Source organism: Glycine max, chromosome 11 (genome assembly GCF_000004515.6).
Source record: "Glycine max cultivar Williams 82 chromosome 11, Glycine_max_v4.0, whole genome shotgun sequence".
NCBI classification, from domain to species: domain Eukaryota; kingdom Viridiplantae; phylum Streptophyta; class Magnoliopsida; order Fabales; family Fabaceae; genus Glycine; species Glycine max.
Window position 1 is genome coordinate 39352237 of NC_038247.2, and position 24006 is coordinate 39376242.

The 24006-nt window shown below is 34.9% G+C and overlaps 4 protein-coding genes and 1 pseudogene across 5 annotated transcripts; 2 read left to right on the forward strand and 3 right to left on the reverse strand.

Moving 5' to 3' along the window:
- Positions 1 to 277: 277 nt before the first annotated feature.
- LOC100782048 (pentatricopeptide repeat-containing protein At4g14050, mitochondrial) lies at positions 278 to 3307 on the reverse strand. Its single transcript, XM_003537473.5, has one exon. The coding sequence runs from the start codon at positions 2636 to 2638 to the stop codon at positions 803 to 805; it is 1836 nt and encodes a 611-aa protein (XP_003537521.1). The 5' UTR covers positions 2639 to 3307; the 3' UTR covers positions 278 to 802.
- A 577-nt stretch (positions 3308 to 3884) lies between these two features.
- LOC100788278 (selenium-binding protein 1) lies at positions 3885 to 7624 on the forward strand. The gene is made up of 7 exons (XM_003538482.5): positions 3885 to 4205; positions 4527 to 4722; positions 5277 to 5504; positions 5702 to 5933; positions 6133 to 6240; positions 6328 to 6600; positions 7195 to 7624. Exons 1-7 carry the CDS (start codon positions 4082 to 4084, stop codon positions 7474 to 7476), a joined length of 1443 nt encoding a protein of 480 aa, XP_003538530.1. The 5' UTR covers positions 3885 to 4081; the 3' UTR covers positions 7477 to 7624.
- Positions 7625 to 9031: 1407 nt separating this feature from the next.
- LOC100781500 (histidine protein methyltransferase 1 homolog) lies at positions 9032 to 11971 on the reverse strand (annotated as a pseudogene). The gene is made up of 9 exons (XR_416965.4): positions 11815 to 11971; positions 11603 to 11740; positions 11467 to 11529; positions 11327 to 11393; positions 11142 to 11242; positions 10602 to 10646; positions 10225 to 10521; positions 9967 to 10068; positions 9032 to 9516 (listed from the first exon to the last, which is right to left on the reverse strand). The product of XR_416965.4 is annotated as a histidine protein methyltransferase 1 homolog (transcript).
- Positions 11972 to 14434: 2463 nt separating this feature from the next.
- On the reverse strand, positions 14435 to 16666 carry LOC100780962 (probable xyloglucan galactosyltransferase GT14). The gene has a single exon (XM_003537471.5). It carries the CDS (start codon positions 16473 to 16475, stop codon positions 15051 to 15053), a length of 1425 nt encoding a protein of 474 aa, XP_003537519.1. The 5' UTR covers positions 16476 to 16666; the 3' UTR covers positions 14435 to 15050.
- A 2551-nt stretch (positions 16667 to 19217) lies between these two features.
- Positions 19218 to 20007, forward strand: LOC100787736 (protein RALF-like 24). Its single transcript, XM_003538481.5, has one exon. It carries the CDS (start codon positions 19394 to 19396, stop codon positions 19760 to 19762), a length of 369 nt encoding a protein of 122 aa, XP_003538529.1. The 5' UTR covers positions 19218 to 19393; the 3' UTR covers positions 19763 to 20007.
- The last annotated feature ends 3999 nt before the right edge of the window (positions 20008 to 24006 follow it).

Below are 24006 nucleotides of genomic sequence, written 5' to 3' on the forward strand. Positions count from 1 at the left end.
TTTATTGTCATTGGTAGAGACAAATCAACCAAGTGTTTACGGAAGTATTTATTGAGAAAGCAAAATTTGTAGAATGTAACAGTTATAAGTATAATTACATAAAAAACTCATCATTTAGAATAATTAATGGTTACTTAATAGAATATAACTGGTGAATTCTTATTTATTTAAGAAATTAATAAATAAATAAATAAATAAAAAGAACAATCAAAAGAAAATGAAAATTTGCAGTATTGGAACACTGAGCAACAATCAAAATGTTTATGCATAAAACGGATTAGTTTAGTTATCATCATTGTATTTTGTGGTTCGAAATTTATATATTATAAAGATACAACATTGGTAGACATCTTGATGCTACTTGACACCTAGAAAGAAAAAGATATACAAGAAAGAAATATAATGTTGCACTTTTGCGTTTGTATTTCTATTTTGTTACGGTATTTTTTTATTGTTTTAAAATTGACAAAAAAAAATAGGAAATAGGTAACTTGCCAAGTGGCGTTGAAATCACAGGCCAATAGAGAAAGGTCATTGCTGAAGGTCTAAAAAGCATAGGCAACAAGTATCAGACAGGACATGATAGCATTCTTCGTAGCAAAGACCTCAGCTTAACATTAACAGCAAGTTTTGTTTTACGCGATGAGAATCGATCCAAGTTAATCCGGAAGCAACAAACTCCAGCTTCTGTCGTTTTCTATGTTTTGATGTTTGACCTGAAAATCTCCATGCATGCAAGTCTTATTAGACGTGTAAACAAACACGCACTAAATTTGTTGAAATCTCAATCACAATTCTCAAGTCACCAGAAGTCATTGCAAGAACAATTCCCATCCTTAAAATGGTGATATCTTTTGGCATCTCGGACATAAATTTCCCTATTTGTTATAGCGCTGATGAGTTTCAGAACAGTATGACAGTCTCCACAAACACGAAGATTTTTCACTATACGTATAACAGTCCCTGGAACAGCCTTAAGAAGCCCATAGGCCACAGCCAACCTCTCACTATGCCAGAAAAGTTGTCTTTCCTTCTCTTGTTGATCCATGTCATGTAAAACTGAGCTAGTATCAGGAGCATAACCCCTTTTCCTCATCTCTTCATCTAACTCCCTCATTAAACCTATAATCTCATCCCTCATTGGGTGAGAAGTCTCTCCAGCATAAAACACATGGCTTCCCTTTCCCAAGTCAATGCAGCTATAACCTGGTGCCTTTTTAGCTTCCAAGGTCATCATCAACTTTCTCACTTTTGAAACATCTTCCCACATACCAGCTCCAGCATATATGTTAGATAACAATATATAAGAAGAAGGATCTTCTGGTTTTAAATTTAACAGATGATCAGCAATCCTAACTGCCATCTGGGTGTTACCATGGCGCTTACAAGAACTGAGCAAAGCAGCCCAAGTAGGTTCATCAGGGTTGACTGGCATTGTTCTAATGAGATTCTCAGCCTCATCGAGGTGCCCTGATCTACTAAAAAGATCCAGCAAACAAGTGTAGTGCTGCAGAGAGGGCGAAATCCCATGATCTTCAACCATAGTCCTGAACAAAGTACGCCCCTTGCTAACTAGGCCAGCATGACTACAAGCATGAATCAACCCAACAAAGGTCACTTCATTTGGCTTAACCCCAGCCAAAACCATTTCATCATACAAAGCCAATGCCTCCTCAGCCTGCCCATGCTGGGCAGTGCCAACAATTATTGAAGTCCAAGAAACCACATCCTTTCTGCACATTTCACAGAAGATATACTTCGCAGCAACAAGGTCACTGCATTTGGCATACATATCTATAAGCGCATTGCTTATAAACAAGCAAGACTCATAGCCAAGAGTTATAACCACACCGTGCATCTGTTTCCCTAGCTCCCAGAGAGCTAAATTAGCACAAGCACCAACCACACTAGAAAGAACCAACGGGTCTGTTACACTAATCCCTTCATGCCGCATTTCAACAAACAAGTGGAACGCATCAACTCCATTCCCACTCTGCACCAACCCAGAAATCAAAGCAGTCCACGCAAACAAATTCCGATACGGCGTTTGACGAAACAGCCGAAAAGCCTCAAACTTTCGCCCACTTCGCGCATACCCGGATATCATGGTAGTCCAAGAAATTGAATTCAAGGAAGAAATGGAGTCGAAAACGGCACGTCCGTAATCGGGCAACCCGAATTTCGCGTACATATCAATCAAAGAAGACTTGACAACGTCGTCATCGGAGAAGGGTGATAGGAAGAAGCGAGCATGGACTTGTTTCCCTTGTTTGACGTGAAGAACACCCAAGTTAGCACAAGCCTTGACGAGGGAGGCGAAGACGAAGTGGTCGGGGTGGAAGCCGGTGGAGAGAAGGGAGCGGGAGATGGAGAGGGCGCGGTGAGGGCGGTTGGAGAGGTTGCAGGCGGTGAGGAGGGAGGCCCATGCGACGGGGTCTCGGCGGGGCAATGCGTCGAACAGTTGGAGTGCGTCTTGGATAAGACCGCATTTGCCGTATGCGTTTAAGAGAGTGTTGGGGATGGGTTCGTGTTGGTTGAGACCAGCTTTTATGATTTGTGCGTGAAGCTTCTTCGCCAGCAATGGACTCTGCCGTGCCGCGGAGCACAGTTGAGACTGGAGAGACTGAGCGAGTGACATTCAAAAAGCTTCATAATTTTGTTTCAGTCATAATACCATACTTTTAGGATTTGGCTTCTGCTGTGACCCTTCCCATGCTATTTCTGTGCACTGCTGTGTTAATTAACCATCACATTTAATTTTAAAAATTACCAGAAAGCTGTATGATTTTAATGAGGCAGGAGAGCAGAAAAATCAAATCTCATACTTTATTGCTTACACAATCAACAATAACTAAGTATTTTTTTTAAAAAAAAAAAAAAACTGATATCATATCATTAATATTGATGTTGTATTTGGTTTAGAGGAAAAAAGTACTATATGATAGATAGAAAGAAAAATAATAATTTAAAAAAGAGAAAAAAAAAGTTGTATGTGATATAGTTTGTTTTAAGAGAAATGGGGAAAATAAAATAAAAATAATATTATAAAATTATTATGATTCCTTGTTCCTTGATCTATAGTTGATACTTTGATACGACGGAGAACCATTCTCTGTGGAGAGGAAGATGAGAAGGGTTGGAGGGTTGATAGAAAACTGATAGTATAAGTGAGGAAAGTAAAAAATTCTCTCATTATCACATCTCATTTGATGATTCTCATTATTTAAATGTAGAATCCACCAAATTAAAATCAATGATTCTTAACAAATTTCAGTCCATCATTAAACAAGTGTTAGGAAGAGAGTGTATGAGAGTTTAGTAACATTTCTCAAGTATATGTCTATGTGCACTTTTATTGCTCTATTCTCCATTATATTATGGTTCATTTAAATACTCTTTTCTCATGAAATTGGTGGACCTTCACTTTCTTAATATGCATTTGATATATCCTTTTATACTTTTAATATCAATCAAACGATTTAATTTTAACTAAATGTCATAAATCAATTTCAAAAATATTTTTTTTAAAAAAATTCAAATACAATGTTAATATGTAAATGATACGTTCTGTTCTGTTTTTAATATCAACTGAAACTGAATATTAAACTAATTTTAATTATATATTTTATCTTCAAAAGTCAAAAACATTTTTGACATTCATCTAATTAGTATATTCTCTAATAGTTTTAATATCAACGTTTTATTTAAATTAATATTTTATCTTTTTCAATCATCTTTCAAAATAACTTATGAATAATTAATAAGATATGAGGTTTAGATTCACAGGGTCTTCTTAGTAAAAGATCAACAGGATCACAATTCACAATCCTGACAGCGCGAAAAGTCTAAAGAAAGAAACAAGATATTCTATTAAACAGAGAGAGAGACAGGTGTCAAGAGATGAACGGCCCAGAGTGAAATTCATAGACATCTGCGATGATATTGCTATCAAACACTTCACGTATATACCAATGCTGTTTGTTTCAGTCGCACTCTGCAATCCTATCTTGTTTGCATGTCAAAATCTCATTCATCATCATCTTCTTCTTAAAAGTTAAAAGGTTAAGAGAGAGAGAGAAAGATGAGTAGCGTGTTGGAGCATGGTGTTGTGGGATGTTGCAAATCAGGGCCAGGCTATGCTACCCCACTGGAAGCCATGTCTGGTCCAAGAGAGTCTCTTATTTATGTAACTGCTGTCTACACAGGTACTACCTCTCTAAATCTTTTTCTCATAAATATACATATTTTAGCTTTCTTTTTCCTCCCAAATCTCTGGAACAATCGCACATATAGCATCTTCATCTTAATGGCTAAACATAAACTTTCATTGTCAATATTCTTTCTTCTTTTTTTTGTACTATATGAGTGGACTGAACTGAACTTTGGTCAGTTAATTAAATCATTCGATCAGAGTTTCATGTATCTTTTCTGATTATAATATGTAAGTTGGAACTTTCGGTAATTTCTTTAAGTTTGCTACTTTGTGATTTAGTTGTTGATTAATGATTGAATACTGTACGATACAGGGACAGGAATAGAGAAGCCGGACTATTTGGCCACAGTGGACATAGATCCAAACTCTCCAACTTATTCCAAAGTCATCCATAGGCTTCGTGTTCCTTATTTAGGTGACGAATTGCATCACACTGGTTGGAATTCATGCAGCTCTTGCCATGGAGACCCCTCGGCAGACCGACGATTTCTCATCGCACCTGCACTCGTGTGTGTAATCCTTACCCTCCCTTTCCAACTATATAAATCTAAAAGGACATTTCATTCATAATTACAAATATATCAACTTATGAAACTGAAAAACATGGAAGATGAATGCTAGCGACACCTCTCTAACACTCTCCCTCAAAGGCTCTCTTTATCATTGGTTTGAATTTACTGAAAATCATTAATTTCGATAAGTTTCTTTCTCATTTAATATATATCAGGAGAGTGTATCATGAAGCAAAACCTACCAAAAATTGTGATTTCCAATAAATTCTGACTACATTTCTCTTAGTGGAAACATCAAAGAATCCGTGATTGTGTCAAAAAAAATAATAATGTTATAACAAGCTGAGCAAAATCTAATTTGTGCTCCTGTTTCCTGATAATAAAAAATTTGTCTCTCCCCTTTTCCCGTAACAAATATATGTGTTGTCCACTTTGTGCATTGCTAGAACTCTTAAGAAAGATATCAACTTTATTCTAGTTACTTTGTTTCTTTCCTCCATTTTGAAATTACCTAATACAGTCTACTTGTTTTTTTTTTAATCATATTTCAGTTCAGGTCGCATATATGTGGTTGATGTGAAAACAAATCCAAGGGCTCCATCTTTGCACAAAGTTGTTGAGCCTGCCGATATCATACAGAAGACTGGATTAGCTTATCCACACACATCTCACTGCCTTGCTTCTGGTGACATAATGATCTCATGTCTTGGAGATAAAGATGGAAATGCTGCAGGAAATGGATTTCTTCTTCTTGATTCAGAGTTTAATGTGAAGGGAAGGTACTCATCTAGAAGCTAGAGTTTTGTAAAACTGTTTACACAGAATCGTTTAATAATTGCTTGTGCATTGAACAGTACATCATTTACATGTGTTATATCATTGACTAGCAACAATTCTATTTGAAACTACCTATGTTAGCATTTCAATATCAAAATTTCTAATTATATTATATTGTATTCTGCTTCACATTGGTTAGGTGGGAGAAACCGGGTCACAGTCCACTATTTGGATATGACTTTTGGTACCAACCACGTCACAATACCATGATTAGCACATCATGGGGTGCTCCTAGTGCTTTTACAAAAGGTTTTAACTTACAGCATCTTTCTGATGGATTATACGGGAGGCATCTCCATGTATATAGCTGGCCTGGGGGCGAACTGAGACAAACACTGGACCTTGGTGATTCAGGGCTTTTACCCTTAGAGGCAAGTTGTTAACATAATCCAGGGAGATGTTTAGAATGCATTAATTTTATTCTTTTAACTTTGTGTATTTGAAGCCTGTTTATTACCCCTGTGATTTAACTATGACTGTACTAAGTACTTCCCCCTTTCCTCTCGCTTGTAGTAATTGTGAACCAATTTGCAAAATTGCCATATTATAACTAATGTACCCTAAATGCAGATAAGGTTCTTGCATGATCCTGCTAAAGATACAGGTTTTGTCGGGAGTGCATTGACAAGTAACATGATACGATTTTTTAAGACCCAAGATGAATCATGGAGCCATGAGGTATATCAAAGGATATTTAATATCTATTCAGCATATGTACTTGTATATATATATCAATGATACTTACAGACTAAACTTACTTTGCAGGTTGCCATATCAGTGAAACCACTGAAAGTGCAAAACTGGATTCTTCCTGAAATGCCTGGGCTTATAACTGATTTTTTGATTTCTCTTGATGATCGGTTTCTGTACTTTGTAAACTGGCTTCATGGGGATATCAGACAGTATAACATTGAGAACCTTAAAAATCCTAAACTGACCGGACAAGTATGGGTTGGTGGACTTATCCAGAAAGGAAGCCCTGTAGTAGCTATAACTGATGATGGTGAAACTTGGCAAGCTGAAGTGCCTGAGATTCAGGTTATTGCGATCTCAAGTTCCCTATAGTAACTTATTGCATAATCCATGTCAGGAGTTAATTAGTTATTGGAAAAATACTAACAAATTCGTCAAAATAGCATTCAAGGTTTTGCTCAGTAGAGTGAATGGAAAATGGAGGGGAGTCAAATGTTAATTCTAATAATAGTGCTTAGTAGTCATTGCCTTTAAAGAGCGAAATTGCACTTAATATGCTTAAATGAATGATTTCTTAGCAAAGCATGTAAGTGAATTGATTGATTCTTCTATACATTTTGATTGACAACGTAGGACTACACTTGCACTCTAGTTTTTATTCTGTTTATGAAATTTTTTCTGTTTGTAAATATGCAAAGGTAGTTCAGCAGTCATATTTTCAGCTTGTCTAGAAACATAAATTGACAAACCTATATTTGTCGTCTGTGCTGTGCAAGAGCATCTTTTGTATTGTCTTCATGTAGTTAGTTAGTCGAAACGTCCAAGTGAGCAATGGCATCTTGCCATTTATGCATGCAGGCTCTTGTTTTACATGGATTTATTGTTCGACATTAAAGGGTATCTATCTTGTCAGTGGCTGATGTTAACATTCCTTTTCAGGGCAACAAGTTGAGAGGGGGCCCTCAGATGATTCAATTGAGTTTAGATGGGAAACGGCTCTATGCTACCAACTCACTATTTAGTACATGGGACAAACAGTTTTATCCAGAGCTTGTCCAGAAAGGCTCCCACATAATACAGATTGATGTTGATACTGAGAAAGGTGGCCTGAAAATCAACCCCAACTTCTTTGTGGACTTTGGAGCTGAGCCTGATGGTCCTTCTCTTGCCCATGAGATGAGATATCCTGGTGGTGACTGCACTTCAGATATATGGATTTAAGCTTACGTGTCGTTATTTCCCTTTAATAAACGGTATCTGTCATATGGTTGTAATGAGCTATTATGCTTTATAAATAATGCTCCTGTGAATCTTCAACATTTCGAAGACAGTTTGCAGTTGCATAAATATATGAAGCTCGTCTCCAAAATCTTTTCTACCTTTGTGGTCACCACCAACTTAATAATACATGTGCGAACATATTGGTCCATGCCCGTTTAATCCAGAGAAGGAAAAAAAAATAGAAATAGAAATAGAAAGGATACTGAGGTAATAAGTTTGTTGAATAACTTGTATGTGACTACGAACTAAGCATAACCTGATATAAACAGTTTTTTTTATAGCAGATATATACAGCTCATATGATGAAAAACTTGTATAATTGATACGACTATTTAACAACAGTACTTGTCCAATTATAATTTGTAGACAATTTAAAAGGTTCTAACAGCATGTTCTTTTTCTTCTCTCTGCGCTAGCTAGGTGAAATATAAACCATTGCATAACTTAATTTTTTGGATGATCCTTGAAGCTAAACATGTATTAATTTCTGTCTACGGTTATGCATAAATTATTGCCGAGTTAGAATTTTTGTGTGCTATGAAATGTCATCTTCAAACCCGACCGACTGTGCGTTCCACTTACCGGTATAGGAGTATTATTTGTAAGTATAAAAACTGAAGAGAGGAAGAAAATGCTTAGGAAACACACTAATTAAAAATCAATATTGTAGCAATCTTGGCGAATGTTCATTGAGCGCAGTGTGAAATAAGTTTATTTGATATTGACATGAATGGGACTAAAGTTTTCTCCTCGTTTCATTATTACTCAGAAGAAATAGAAAAGACTCAGCAATTAATTGTATTTAAACTTCGTTGACTGATAAAGATAAGTGTAAAGTGTGCCCCGAGCCTTCAAATCTTTGTTTATAATTTGGTAAACGATACCTACAATTACACCTCATAAAATGATAAGATCGAAGAACTTAAGCATCATTCTTTCTAATACTCTCATCTTAATATTCTTTTTACCACTTAAATTTATTAAAAATTATAAATTTTAGTGAATCTCACATTTAAATTAGAAAAGACTGTTGTCCCAGACAAGACATTCAAACGCATACAATGGTTCCATAACCGAATGCAATCAAGATGAGCTACTGATGTAATCAGAAATAAGACGAAGGTTTCTGGAGGAGTACATTTCCAAAGGTGCTCTTGTGAGAGACAAGGAAGAATGTAATAGTGGTGCCCGTGGTGAAGCTTACAGCAAAAGTGAAGGGTGTCTTCCTCCCCCATCAAACCCTCCAAACAGAGGCTGCTCGAAATATTATCGTTGTAGGTCTGACTCTTGACCTTTCACATATAATCTGTCTGTTGTCGGTTGTAGTTCTGACCCTTTTTTTTACTGCAGCTTCATGCCAAGATCCTATAGTTGTTGGATTCATTTATAATCTTTCTGATGTTGATCATATTTCATGGGAGATTTGGAATTTAAAATTATAGGACAAATTTCCTATTACTTCCCTCATTTCGTGATCATTCTTTGATTCCTTAAGTTCTGCTAAGGGGTTAGCTCCAGCAATGCATTGCATCCAATCAAAATAAGTACAACAACAATAAAAACCTTATACCACTAGGAATAAGGTCAAAATAAACACAAATGAGAAAATTATATATATTTGCATTACCTACTAGAAAATACAATTGACCAAGAAAAACCAAGCCCGGTATAAGCAGAGAAGTATAGCTTGAAATGAGGGTAAAGATTCTCTTCTGACCATACGGTTTCTACAACCATTACCAAAACTCGTCCGCCATGAATGACCTCTGAATTGGATATAAACTGGCAACATGGTCAACCCATCACCACCCTTCCAACAGCCCCCTTTTCATGCATGGGCAATCATGAGCAAATAAACCGGGGATAGTTTGACTGGTGAAGGAAGAAAATACCGATACTACTTGTATGCAAGCTTCCATACTTCATGAACATTAGATGAACCATCTGTGATTTCAGCAACCAGGCTACTAGTCATGACACCTATACAAATAGAGGACAATTGTGACACCATGAGACCAGTACATTGTTGGGAAAAAAAAAAAAACTTCGTACCCCATTGCCTAGAAGCTCTTCGCTATGCGAAGGTATGGGGGAGGGATATATTGTACAAAATTTCAAATGGATGAAATTATATTCTTTATAGTTCACATTGCATAACGTGAGCAAGCTTCTGATGACTCCCATCGGGCATGGAACACATGGTTCCGTAGTTAAGGTTCCAGCTAACAGGTAGTACAGAAATCACTGTGTGTGCAAAGCTTATAGTGGAGAACAAATATGTTAAAAGGATCAGTATGTTTATGTTATTACTACAAGTTGTTTGCATATCAAGGGCACTACTTTTTATTATGCAACTGCTAAGCACATAACACAGCGAATCAGAATAACAATCCAGCATGAATATAATTGCATATGTCAGTGCTAGCTCACCATCCTTCTCTACCACAGACAGAAATCACCAGTTCCACCACCTACTCCAAAATAATACTTCTTTGCTGCCATGTACACAACTCCATCAGGATGTTGCAAGCACTGTGCATTGGTACTTCAGTAGATAAGCAAAACAATATTTTTATAATTAAAAATACACAGATAATTGTACATTTATCTGTGTATTATATATTTTTTATAAAATGTAATGACTCAACATAGAAATATAATTTTGCTTGTCTATGAGCAAAACAATACCTTCTTGATAAGATCATAGAGATTTTGGAGACTGTTGATTGAGTAAACTGTCTCAGCCATAAGAATAAAGTCATAACCATCACCTTGATTATTTTTTGCATCTGTACTGACATGAGGGAGCAGTTTATCAATTCCACTCCAGTCACCAGCAAAAAAGCAAACTTCTGCCTTGTCACAAATTGTGGAGTTGAATGACGATAGTTGAGTATCTCTAGAAAGATTAGCATTTAAATTAGGAATTGTGAGGAAACGTAGGACCTCAGCATTGAAGTCTTGAAAATGTACAGCAGCTGCCCCCTAAAGCAACCATAATAAGCACATCATTATATTTTTCAAAGTTAAGGATCTAAAGCAAAGCCAATGAACCATAGTTTCACCTCAAGCAATGCAAAGATTCCAGGGAGTCCATGACCAGATCCTACCTGAAAATCAAATATTGAAAGTTTGAAACTGAGAGATAGACAGACAGCTTTTCTACCTATATATATAGATACATTAAGAACTCCATCATATGGTGATGTTAATGTCCATGTTAAGTGTAGTGTAATAACAAAATATTGATAAGAAACGGTCTCAGATGTGCTATGCAAGGTGCAAGCATCTGCTTCGTGCAATGTGTATCTTTCTACGTGAAAAATTATGATCAGGACTCCATCTAACAGCTATATCAACAATTGCATACCTTTGGTTGTGCAAGTTCAGAATGCAATTTTATCTCTGGTATAAAAAGAACATAAATTTTATATAAAATACATCAACGCATACTAGCTACGGTGCTTCCTATTCCATGTATGAATTTAGAATTTCCACTCAAACCCAATTAATAATAAGTTATACTAAACAGCCAGAATTCTTGTTCCCCCGAAAACTAAACAACCTGACAGCCAATCATTTATCACAGAGAAAAACTAGCTCACCTCTAACACTCGCTTCCCACTAAATGAGATAAGCCCATTTCTGATATCTGAACGAAGGGCTTTAATTAGATCAAGTGAACCTTCCCACAGCTTAAGTCCTCCTATAGACCAAAGGGAACTAAAGTTGCCACCGACTTAGTCATCAACGAGATGGGAATGAATGGATAAACAGAAAATGACAGCACCTTCATATTTCCAGGGAACTAAATTGGAGTTGGACAAACCAAAAACTTGTTGGGTATTCACCCGCCCCTGAGAATTGTTCATAAAATAATATAAACATTCAAATATTGAAAGAATTCCAAGACAAAGAAAGGAACATTACCTTTAACAAAGTAACTCCATCCAAATTTACAGAGTCCACGTTGTGTTTGATGGATGAAGGAACCTAATTGTGCAGGAATATTAAAAACGGCACAGTTTGAAAGAATCATGATTCATGAAGGGAGAAGGAATAATACCTCAGAAGCAAGGACTTCAACGCAGGGAGGAGGAGGTATATGAGGAACTTGTTGCGCAGCATCGTCGAAGATTCCGAAGGCGGAAGCGGAGGAAGAGAATAACTGAAACGTTTCCAATCTCGGTTTCTGACCATTACCCTGCCAAAAAGTTAAAACAATTGAATTGAGCTGATCAAAGTCAAAGTGAAGAAGAAAGAGTTATTCGTAGAGACCTCAGAGTTCGCCGCCGCCATTTTTTCACACACTTCTTCCTCCTCCCGCTAACCATTTTTTTTTCCCACTCTCCACTCTATTTTTCCTTCAAAGTTTGCCTTTGCATTTTGGGCTTTGAGAATGTGCTCATAAATGAATGTTGGATTGAGCTGCTCGATGTGAACCTTTGTAAAGTATTTACACCCCCATTTTTTTAGTTACATCCCCTTACCCCTTTCTACCTCCCAACTACCCATTATGCCTTTTTCTCTTAAAGATGTATACCCCTTTTGCTACTTCTGGAATTAAATATATCTATTTTGGAAATATATCATAATTATAATTTATAGTTCCGTAGATACATGTTTGTTATACATTATTCCAAAAAAACATTTTCAGTAATAACAAATCATATTTCAATCAAGGTATTTTAAGATTTGTTGAGGATTGAGACTCGAAATTATTGACGTAGACTTGGATTAAAAAATGAATGAACACACTTAAAGGAGAAAATTATCATCAAAAACTTTACTTTACAATTAAGATGCATAATAGATAAAGTTAGTCATGAACATACCATCAAAGATAGTGTCACATGAAAGAAAACACAAAATATTGTATGTTATTGATGAAAACACAATATTATATAATGAATATATGATGAAGATAGTTTAAAATTAGGCTTTAAAGAATAATGAAAATAGAATAAAAATAAATTTTTAGATAGGATTTAAAGAATCCCAATAATAAGATAAAAATAAGACTAACAAACATAGGTATAAGATAAGTGTCTATCTTATTAATGATTTTTTTTGTATTTCTCGTCAACAATCTTAATTCCTAAGTGATTTTTTTATTATAAAATATATACCTATTTTGGAAGTATATCTCCATAACTATAAATTGTAGTTCTAGATATATATTTTCATAATAGGTATATTTAAATCCATAAATACATTTCTAGAAAACATAAGGGGTGTACATCTTTAAGGGAAAATGGTATAATGGGTAGTCGGCGGGTAGAAAGGGAGGTATGGGATTGTACTTAACAAAAATGGGATGTAAATAGCAAGATCCTTGAAAATGGGAGTTGTTATTGGCCCATTGCCATTGCTAATACCAACAATTTTTTTTCTACAAAAATGTCCTTTTCACAACGCAATTTCATTTTTATAGTTGTACAACATAATCGTGTTTTCATTATGTGATGGGATGCAAATAAAATATACAACGAAAATATGATTTTGTTGTGTATTTATCAACGGAATCATATTTTCATTATATTAAAAGGTTGAAAAGGAAAATTTACAATGAGAGTGATTTCATTGAAACAATATAATGAAATTGTATTTTCATTTTTTCATTAGGAGGTGCTAAAAAAAAGTAACAACGAAAATATGATTATGTTGTATTGTTTCAACATAATTATATTTTCGTTGTTATTTCAACGATGGTGATGTACAGCTTGGTGGTGTAGTGCGCGCAGGGGTGGGCAAGTGGAAGTGCGTGTAAGGGCAACGGTGCAAAGGTGGCTAGACCATGGCTTGTCAATGGTGTAGAGGAAGTTGTAGTGGTGGCTTTGTGATTGCATGGTGGTAGTTAGATCATGGTAAAGGGGTGGTGCACAGATTTAGTGTCGAGAGAGACGCACGACATTATTGGAATCATGGTTGTGTTACGCATGACCATGATTGGGGTGGTGGTGATGGTTGCTAGGAAGGGGAAGGAGGGGGGTTGGGGTCGCAAGCCAGGGGAGGATTTGCACTTAGGGGTAAGGGATATTTTCTCATATTTGTAGGGACCAGTAACAAAAAAGGGTAGGAATCAATAGTAGTTTCATTATAAATTTGCTTGTGTGATTTTGATTTTGTTAGTTTTGTTATTTATAAAAAGTTAAAAAAATTGTCATTGTGAGGTGATATTGATATTCATTTTCCAATTAGAATATTTTATCATCACATAGATATTTTGAATTAATTATTTTGTTCATTTATTTTACAATTTCAAGAGGTATATATATTTTGTATTACTTTTAACCTAAGTGTATTTTGATAAAAAGAAGTTCTTTAAATTTAATTTTATATCAAATAATAGTTCTTAAATGTGCATGTGATTCATTTTACTAATTTGAAGTAAAATGAGGAAAAAAAAAGGGTGAAAGCTCTAACATTTTGAGGAAGAAACACTTGAAATTGTGAAAAAGTAAATCTGAAATATGTTCCCTACTTGTTGTTATTAAAAAATTAAAAAGTAAAACTAAAATATATTTTTTGAGATTAAAAACATATTCCTTTAGTTCTTATTTATAGGATTTAAGTTTAAAATAGTGTTAACTTTTTTCTATAAGACTCATTTTATAATTTTTTTTTGTATTAATTATTTTTAGATTAAAAATATTCCTAAATATAAAAAGAAAAAAATTATATTGAGAAATCATTGAAAGAAAGAAAATTATTAATGAGAATGATAATTTAGAATAATATTATAAATTTAAGATAAATTTATTCCTATCTATAAAATTAATTATTTTTATTAATCTTGATCTAAAGAAGAACGGGGAGTTTTTTCTATTAATCTTTGTTACTTTTGTTTAGCCGTACGGGTGAATGGAGGGAGAAAAAGAAAACTTTGACCAGGTGACAATTTGTTTTCGGAAAGGAAATTGGACTGCGTGCCCTTTATAGAAAAAAGACAGGTAATGGTGATACTCGTGGAATGGGGACCTTAATTGCAGGCGGTGATACGGCTTCAATGTCCCATCCTTTATCACTATGACTGTGACTCACCGTGTGACTATGTCTACACTGCCACATGCATCCCATGCTCATGTCTTTCAGGGTAAACAGTTATTCTAGAGAGCCAGGGGTCAAAAATTACTACACACTTCTGCATCTGCTACTCTTGTTACTGTTGAAATCTATCAAATTAACGTCCTAAGCAGTTTTAAGATAATAATAATAAAATGTTCTCTACTTATAACAAGCCAGCCGAAAGACTCTGATTTGCTTGGTGACATTAAACCATAGTAGTACTTTTGTTGCTTGTCTTTCTTTTCACAAGTTACAAACATTTTTTCTTCACTTGTTATCATTGCAATCGGATTTCCTTCTTTATAGGCCAAGAAAAAGCAAAATCAAAAGTAAATCAGAAAAGCCAGAATACCCACAAAAAAAAAAAAAAAAGTGTTACACGGGATTCTCTGAAGGGAATATGTTAACTATGAAACGATATGCACTATAATATGATGTGTCTTCCTTTAGCTGTAATTTTGTGAAAATGTATACTTATAATGGTCTTCATCCGCAAAACCAATGCTAGGATCTCTCCCACTCCTCATTGCTTCCCTCACCTTCTCTATTCTTTCAAGCATTCCTTTTACTGCTAAATCAAACGCGTCTTCAAAGCAATCTAACTTAGACCTAGGATCTGCATAGATAATATTTGGAAGCAGCTTTATAACCTCCTCTCTCATTGCAAACACCTCACCCTCTGGAATTCCCAGCAACACCTGCTCCACGTTGACATTCCATTGTTTTACATCCTTCACGGGTATATACACAGAGTACTTAGTCCTATTCTTGGGTAAATGCCACTTGTACTGCGAGTAAGCAGTACCAGGATGAAAGAAAACGGGAATACAACCGGCCAAGATGGAATCAAAAATGGACCTTCTGGTGTATGAGTCACCCGGAGGCTGCAAACAGAACACAGAACTTTCAAACACCTTTATAACATTGATGGGGTCGTCACATCTCTCTACACCATAGCTGCAGTCAACGAATTTGCAAACACTCGAAGCTCGACACTGGTCTATAATCTTACCCCTGATAGAACCTTCAAGTTCAGGCCTTGGAGCTCCGGTGAAAGTGAACAAGTATGGCCGCTTTTGATGTCTGATTTTTCTCTGCCACCGGTAAACATGAGTGTCCTCTGATGGGTGGAAAGAAGTTGGGTACGGAATTGCGTAGTCATTATTCCACGAACTTGCTTCAACTGCTAACATGGACATGTTCATGGATTCGGGTATAAACCTGAACTTACTACCCCAATAGGACGCATCATCATATTGTCTCCTGAAATCCCAAGCAATCCTCCCAGAAACAAGGAAATGATCTCTGCCCCACATTTGCTTCCACTCGGGTCTTTTTGCGACCCATTGAAGAAGATCACGACCAGAGGAATCTCTCTCTGTGAGATTAGAGAGCCAAAGGAAACGGCTAACATCAAGACCAGCATAGAATGGGACGAAAATTGCAGAGGCGAGGGAGGAATCGTTGGTCAAGCAGCCATATTTGGTCATCCTGTTGTGAAAAATAACTTCCAACAAGAACTGGTTGGTGGCATAGCAAGTGTTGTTGGAGAAAAGCCCTTGGGAGTAGGTAATGTGAGGACCTAAACCATTGTTTTGCATGTATGGACACATGTTGGGTTTGTCAGTGCCTCTAGTGAGGGACTGGCAATTCTGAAGCAAGTAATCGTTGAAGCGGGAGGGGAGTTGGTGAATGTAAACATAGCGGCCAGTGCAGGAATCTGTGACATTTTTGGTCTTGGATGTGAGTCGGAGGAGGTTGGGAGCATGAAAGGATAACAGCAGAGAGCAAAAGAGAAAGGAGAAGAGAAATGCAAAGCAGAGGTGATGATTGTCGTAGCAACTTGGAGAAATCACGCACGACTTGTCCATTGTTGAAGCTTAGCCTGTGATTGTGATAAAGTGCAGACGCATCAATGGAATTCTAGTATAATTTAAAGCCTTGGTCTTGCTACTGTCCGACAAATCACCCCAGACTCACGGAATAGCTAACGTCCGTTACCTTGTCGGCGCCAATATAGTACTCTAATTACTAGTCCTAAATGATTATTTTTTACATAAACACTTTAACTGGTAAGAGTATTTTTATAGAGTTGCTTACAAATATGATAAATTAAATAAAAATTGTCATCAGAATATATCACATGACATTTTTTATGCAAACATTTAAACTATTTTTTATCCGTAAAAAATACTTTTCAAGCCAACACAATTAACATAAATACAATGAAAAATTAATTTAAACACAAATTTTAGTAATACAAGAGTGAATTTTTGTGTAAATTTCTTAAATTTATGCAACCTAATAAGATAAAAAAATTAAGATAAATAATTCATTTAATAACTAATATTGAGAATCAAATAATATATTTTATTTGTTCTCTAACCAGACTTGTATTCATGACTTTGGTGGTAGGGTTAGGTACAAGAGGTCAAATGATGGTTTGTAATTGGCAATGACATGGTTTGATACGTGTGAAGATTGTGCATGGTGGAGTCGAGGTTGGTGGAAGCATACACTCCATCCGGTGGGCAAAAGTAAAAGTCAACCTGGTCTGAGTCTGAGGCAATCGAAGAAGGATTCATCCACAGAGGAGATAGTATCATGGACTTCCACCAACAACAGCTTCGTCGTCTCCTTTTTCAAGCAGCTCAATACCTATTTTGTGGCTTTTGCCACAGAATCACTCATTCATATATATAAGATTCTACATTATGTTTAGATTGCTTTTATTTAACAGAGCCAGGCTTTCTTCTTCGTGTAAACATAATTGCGTGGCTTTTCTTTGTCGGATGGGTACTGTAAAGTAAAAGTTTGAATTGGAATGCAAGGTAGCGGAATGCATTCTTTTTATTCTGCATTTTGATTAAAGTGAAGTGGTTAAGTGGCCCTCGCTTCTGTTCCATCTTTCTCGTTTCACTTTCACTCCATTACAACTAATAATTCTATCACTAACCTTTACTTCCATTTCCATAATACGATGGAAAGTTGCGGTCACATCAACAACCAATTCAACTTCTGAACAAAATGAACAAGATGCATGATTGTATTTTCATTTCAATCGTACTCATTCTTACGTTGATAGCGAGGATATATCTTAGGCCATTATATAAGACACAAGAATTTGTTTCCTACTTCGAAGTTCAGTCCACATATAGCTTCATATTTCCGTTATTGATTGAATGTTTTTCTGAGATGTATAGCTCCTTGGTCTGTAAACTTCAGATGCCAGTGTAATTCATTCATGGTTTATAGCTGCTTATATTATTTTCGAAAATAAACACACTCTAAACTAAAATAAGGTAACTTTAGCCGAAATGCATCATTTTATCTTCAGCAAAATTAATGCGGATGCTCTTTGCTTGTTCAGTTTACTTGCTTCATTTTCACTTCTTCCCGTTATTCTTTTTGTCGACATATTGATTGAGAAAAGGCTAAATCCCTGTTAAATAGTAGTAATAAAACAACAATAATCAGTAAAAAAAAAAAAAAAGGAAGGTCTATTACACTTTTCTTGTAATAACACATTTTTAATTTTGTCATATTTTTACTCAAATGTTTTGTTGTTATTAACTATTTCAATTTAACTCCATCCTTTTCTTATTCTTTCTCCATTCTTCCTTTTCTTTTTGTTTCAGTATTCTCCGTAGCCTTTTTTGGCGCGGTAAAAATGCCGTTTTTCTCTTGTGAAAATCTTTTCATCCCCTATTTCTGACCTCAATAATTTATGTTAGATCTATAGGTTATTTTAATCTAGGTTTGTCCTTTTGTATTTTATTTTCTTGTGTGGTGATCTTTGAGTCATAAGACGATTCTTCTTTGGTGCATGAAAAAAATATTATCAAAAGAATTTTACATATTGAAAGAAATTGACTTTTGTTTGTGACATGAGAGCATAAAAAAAAAGTACTCTGTTTATTATGTGTTGCTGATACACAAGAAGTTCAAATATATTTTGGGAACGGATGAAGGATAATTTGCAACACTATTTATGATGTCTAAATATATAGGTAATTAAGATAATTTGCGGTTCAATTGCCAACAAAAATGCTGAATTTGCGGAAAAGAATCTGATTTTGATTTATGTTTAATACATTCTTCTTAAGAAGAAATGAAGAAATTTAATTGTTATTAATAGTGTGTTTGAATTTCAATTTATTATGGAAATTCAATTGATTTTTTTCTCACCAAATATAATCCAAGCATACACAATAAATCTTAGACCAGAGATTAATCTCATAACTATGTCTTAATAACGGTGATTATTAGAAAAGAATTAAAATTTATTTTTATATAAGTGATTAAAGAATTAAAAGTGGATTTTTTTTATTGAAAACAACGTGAAAGCACATTTTAAAATCACACGAGAACAAATTTTTTCGTTTTCTGCATCTCCCAAAAAGTTATTTTTTTAGTTTCTTTAAATAATGTTGTTAAGACGTTAATTAACATTTATCTTATTTGTTTGCTGAGGGTAGTATTATTATATTTTATTGAAGAATAGCAAGAGAGACAAAAAACTTATTCACGGAGAAAGATTCATATTGACTAATCAACCATTGATGAGAGGAAAAGAATACTAAGCACTCTGAAAGATTAATAAATTTCAGTGACTGTATACTAATTCTGGGATGTAATGATATCTCTCATTGTGGGTTGCTGACAGTAATGATGGCACTAAAATAGTTGACTATAGTTGTAACACCTGCTATGTCCTATGCCCAATTTATAACCCTCCAACAACCAAACCAAGCATCTCACTTTCACTAACTCAAAACAAAACACAGCAATGTCCCAACCCAGATTCATTTCCATGATCTCCCTCTGTCTGGCCCTTGTTCTGTTCTACACCTGCAATGGCCTACCATTTGTGGACCTCAATTTCCATGAAGTAGATGTGATGACCAAAAGGGTTTGCACCAAGAGCATTGGGGAGTGCCTGAGCTTGACAGAGCCGGAGATGGATTCGGAGACCAACAGAAGAGTTCTGGCAATGCAGAAAAAGTACATTAGCTATGACACACTCAAGAGAGACATGGTTCCCTGTGATAGGGCTGGAGCTTCTTACTACAATTGTCATGCAATACGAGCAAATCCTTATAATAGAGGTTGTGAGGTAATTACTGCTTGTGCAAGAGGTCAAGACATCAAAACTTGATGCATCAGCGTCACAATGGATGGAGGAAAGTCTTCTCCCTTCTCTGTCGCCCTTCCTTTTTCCCTTTAGCTTTCCTCTCTAGTTAAGATCATGCTTTTAAATGTTTTCTATTTTACTTTTAAACATTTATGTCCAGCATATCTATGAAAGTATCTAGTTTTCTTTCCAAGCAGATGTCGCATTTTCCTTGGCATTATGATGCCTACTTGTTACAAAATAATACAATTGATAGAAATTTGCGGTTACTATTTCAATTTGGTGATATCATGTTGTTGGAAAGAGGGTCTAGAAAAATTAAATGATATCCTTTTTAACAATTAAGAAAAAAAAATGCTCATACAACAACTTACCATAGGGATTAGTTGCAAAGTTTAACTTTTTATTGAAATTGTCTTGGTAACCTTCCGTTACTGGGACAGAAAATGTTAAGAATGATAAATATTTTCCCAGAAGCTAGGTTTTTTTTTTTTATCTTATGTTCTCTTGAAGTTTTGAGGCAATGGGATAACTACATATATTTGATTTAATACGGGGTAATCCAACCGTATTCTGCAGAAGATAGCTCCTAATATAATACCAGGTTTTTATAGCAAAGGGAAAAGGAGTTGATTTCTTCAAAAATATTAACTGCAGAGCTACCTTATTTAAAACAATCTCTTATTGCTTGCTTCCATTTTGCCTTGATCTAATTTTAGGTGATTGAGTACTGTTGTGGGATCTTGTGTTTATATAGCCAACTCCTGCAGAACTTTCACTTCTATTGCTCTTTACTTTCTTCAATGTTTCTAAAGCAAGATTTTGTGGATCAAAAGCAAGCCAACATGCCATGTCTTGTTGTTCAACTCAGGACTATACTAATCTTTGTTCACCTAACAGCCTCTGCAGTTTGAAAAGTTAAACAAGTCAGATTCCTTAAATTTGAATCATAACCCCAAATAGGAATGTGAATCCACAAACAAGAGCACAATTAAACCATCATGATAGTTTTGAGTCGTGTGATAAGAAAGTCTGTAATTCCATACTTTGTGTGACTTGCGAATTTTAATTACATATGAGACTTCAGAAATGTGTAGCTGATTGCATCTAGTAATCTCTTGAACTGTGGTGTAAACCCAATAAGCAGAGAATAAAGGGCAGATGGAAATGTTAGACCAGTGTCTGGTCTGGCGTAAGATTTAGATAAAATCAAATTAATAAAAAAATCAGGCCTCTTGTGACATAAAATCTGTATAGTATCGTAATCTTAAATGAAGTCAATGGTTCTAAAGATGAAGTTCGTTTCGTTTGGGTTAAAAATTTGATTACCACACCTGTCTGTCTCCTAGCTTGTCATTTTAGCACTAGGTTGGACAGCCTGTTGGAAACATTGCATCTAGTACTGCTTTTGAGCTTTCTGATAAGGTAAGAAAAGATGCTACTTAATTACCATCCCTTTCTGGATTAGTAGCTTTTGTTATTTTGTTGTAGGTTATACATACATATTCGGTGATAAATGTCCCTGTCTTTTTTTTATTTGATAACATCTTGTTCGTAACTTTATATTTCATGTTCAACAGCGTATGTTATTCCTTTTAATGTTTTTCTATTTCTATGTTACTTTAATTGAAATTCCTTACAAAAGCACTCTGATTTCTCCCACCCCCCTTTAGCTTATTGAACCACATCAATTGAATGTTGTAGTGTTCTATAACAGTGTAACTGACATCCCTTCCTGGAATAGAAGGAACAATTCCTTCTTTCATCTTGATAGCAATTCCATCCAACTAGCTTATGCAATTTTTTTTTCCACATGTCATAAAGTTGGATGATATTGCTAGTGGGTATAGTCAGAATAATCATTAGAAAAGTGCTAAGACTGAGGTTGTGGGCTTAGACTAATATGAAACTGAGAAAGAATGTGATTAAATGGGGTGTCAAAGATGTATAATTGTTAATGAATTTGACAATATACAGGGTTTTGGTTAAAAATGGAGTTGTCTTTTATCATCATCTATATTATTTCTTCTGTCATTATATCAAAATTAGTTTCTATAGCATCATATTATCCACTTTTTGCCTGCATGTGTTTATTAATCTGTTATTATTTGTTGATTGTTTTAAATGGTAACATCACTGTAAATAGTTTTGCAAAGGGGATCATATTATCCACTTGATGGTGGGAAAAGTTTTCCTGAAATGATAGTATCTCGTGTCAAAGTTCGAAAGATGTTGAGCAAGTTCTGAAAATTATACACATTTACTAAACTCTTTCTTCCCTGTGTTATGCTTGGTCACTTATGGGATTTTCATGGGACCTTACTAGGTCCAACTGTATTTGTATGAATGAATGAATTGAAGAAGGGGTTCCATGTGGCGTTATTAGATTAATGTTAATGGTGAGGGGAGTTGGTTAGGAATAATATGAAAGTGAAATGTGCCAAGTCTAATAAAGGCTTAGTATGAAAACGTCGACTTTGTTCATATTAACACTGTAAAGCTGAATTTTAGTTTGGTTGGCGTTGTATTTCAAGGAGAAATGTGTTGGGTTGGGTGGATCGCATTGAAGCTTCTAACTTTCTAAGTTGTAATTGCAGTTCAGTTATGATGATCACTTGATTATTGCCTATTGGTAATGACTAATGAATGGTAGGCGCCATGTTTTCTTTGGGGGCGGTGGGGAGTGTTCAAACGGCGCCACTTATAAAGAAGGGGCTAATGGGCTATATATGCATCAGTGCCTGCATCTGCTGGATCCAAATTTTAGCATATCATTTTTGCTGGCACTTTCTTTCTCGTACCTTTTATTTTTCTTACAATGCCAATTTCCGAATCCAAAATAACTAGCCCTCTTCTGCTCTTTGCACATAATAATAATGATATAGTATTATTAATAGTAAACCAAAATAAGAAGACCTACCTTGGGTTCAAAACGGACGTTTTCACCAACAGCTTACTTTTACCTACCTTCATATGAATAAAGAAATGAGGATGGTTTTAACTAAATCTATGAGAAGTGGGTTTGGTACACTTACCACAAAGGTAGCGTAACACCATTCAATGCATAATTATCCCAATATAGTAAGAAATCCGAAAGCATAGATACACAGCACTCTTCTTATGTTAAATGGTGCTATGGCAACATCACTTCAAAGAAATAGTAGTTCTTTGTTTTCAAAATATATTTTCATATGCAAATGCGCCTAACACGCCTAACCCCACTAGCCTTCGTTATTATTTCTACTTTTTTCTAGGGAGCGTTTGTGTCAATTAGGGTTATTCATGAGACATTGAAACATGTTTATCTATGACTTTATCCCGCTCAAAATTTTGATAAGATTAATTTTTTGAACTGAAACCAATGACGTGACAAGACCAAATCAACTTGACTCATAGTCATAATATATCAATCTTAACAATTTATATAGTTAAAGAAATACTCAATTATCTTATAAAAAAAAGTAATACGTAGTACTCAATTACAATTAAAGTATATTTTATTATATAAACTTTTAGATAAATAATATCAAAGTATAATATTATGTTAGATAAAATATTATTTATTAAATTAAGTTGTATTATTAATATACAATATTTTAAAAAGTTAAACTTTTTAAAAGGATTTATGACATCTGACCGGATTGGGATGATCCTAAGTATAACTTAAACTCATTCTCGAAATACACCAAATCTAATTTCTTAAACTTAAACACGTCAAAAGTCTCTTCGTACCTGTGTGAGTTTGTGTGACATGATAGATTGAAAACACCTCTAGTATCAATGTGTACTGTTATATTTTTGTAAATTACATTTTCAAAAAATGTCGTGCTTAATAATATTATTCCCATAATCTCATGAATAGGTTTGTCCTGGCTCAAACACATCTTGTGCTTGCTTTGGACTCTTTTAATAAAATCTTAATTGGCCTTAAAAAAATGTTTGGTTCACATTTAGTAATTTTAGAAAATAAAAATTAAAAAAGTTATTTAATTAAAAATTTGAAAAAATAAAAGTAGAAGAAGGATTCCTATAAAAGTGATGGATTTTCTTGTCTCTCTCTTTCCATTTTGATTCTAGCTTATTATGTTGGTTTTATAGATCTGTGAGCCTGCAAAGAATAACTTCACTTTGTGATATTGGAGGGCCAGAGGATTGAAGTATAATAGCTCATTAGATGCATATATAGTACTACACGTGCAGTAACAAATATTTCTGACAGTTCATTTTAATCTTCTTACTGACAAGGGCTATGGTAAAATTATTGTTGA

Excerpts from the sequence above, each read along its gene's own strand:
- LOC100788278 (XM_003538482.5), top strand. The coding sequence starts at position 4,082 with ATGAGTAGCGTGTTGGAGCATGGTGTTGTGGGATGTTGCAAATCAGGG. Across the intron at positions 4,723-5,276 it reads CTCATCGCACCTGCACTCGT|TTCAGGTCGCATATATGTGG; the intron begins GTGTGTAATCCT and ends ATCATATTTCAG. Across the intron at positions 6,241-6,327 it reads ATGAATCATGGAGCCATGAG|GTTGCCATATCAGTGAAACC; the intron begins GTATATCAAAGG and ends CTTACTTTGCAG.
- LOC100787736 (XM_003538481.5), top strand. The coding sequence starts at position 19,394 with ATGTCCCAACCCAGATTCATTTCCATGATCTCCCTCTGTCTGGCCCTT.
- LOC100782048 (XM_003537473.5), bottom strand. The coding sequence starts at position 2,638 with ATGTCACTCGCTCAGTCTCTCCAGTCTCAACTGTGCTCCGCGGCACGG.
- LOC100780962 (XM_003537471.5), bottom strand. The coding sequence starts at position 16,475 with ATGGACAAGTCGTGCGTGATTTCTCCAAGTTGCTACGACAATCATCAC.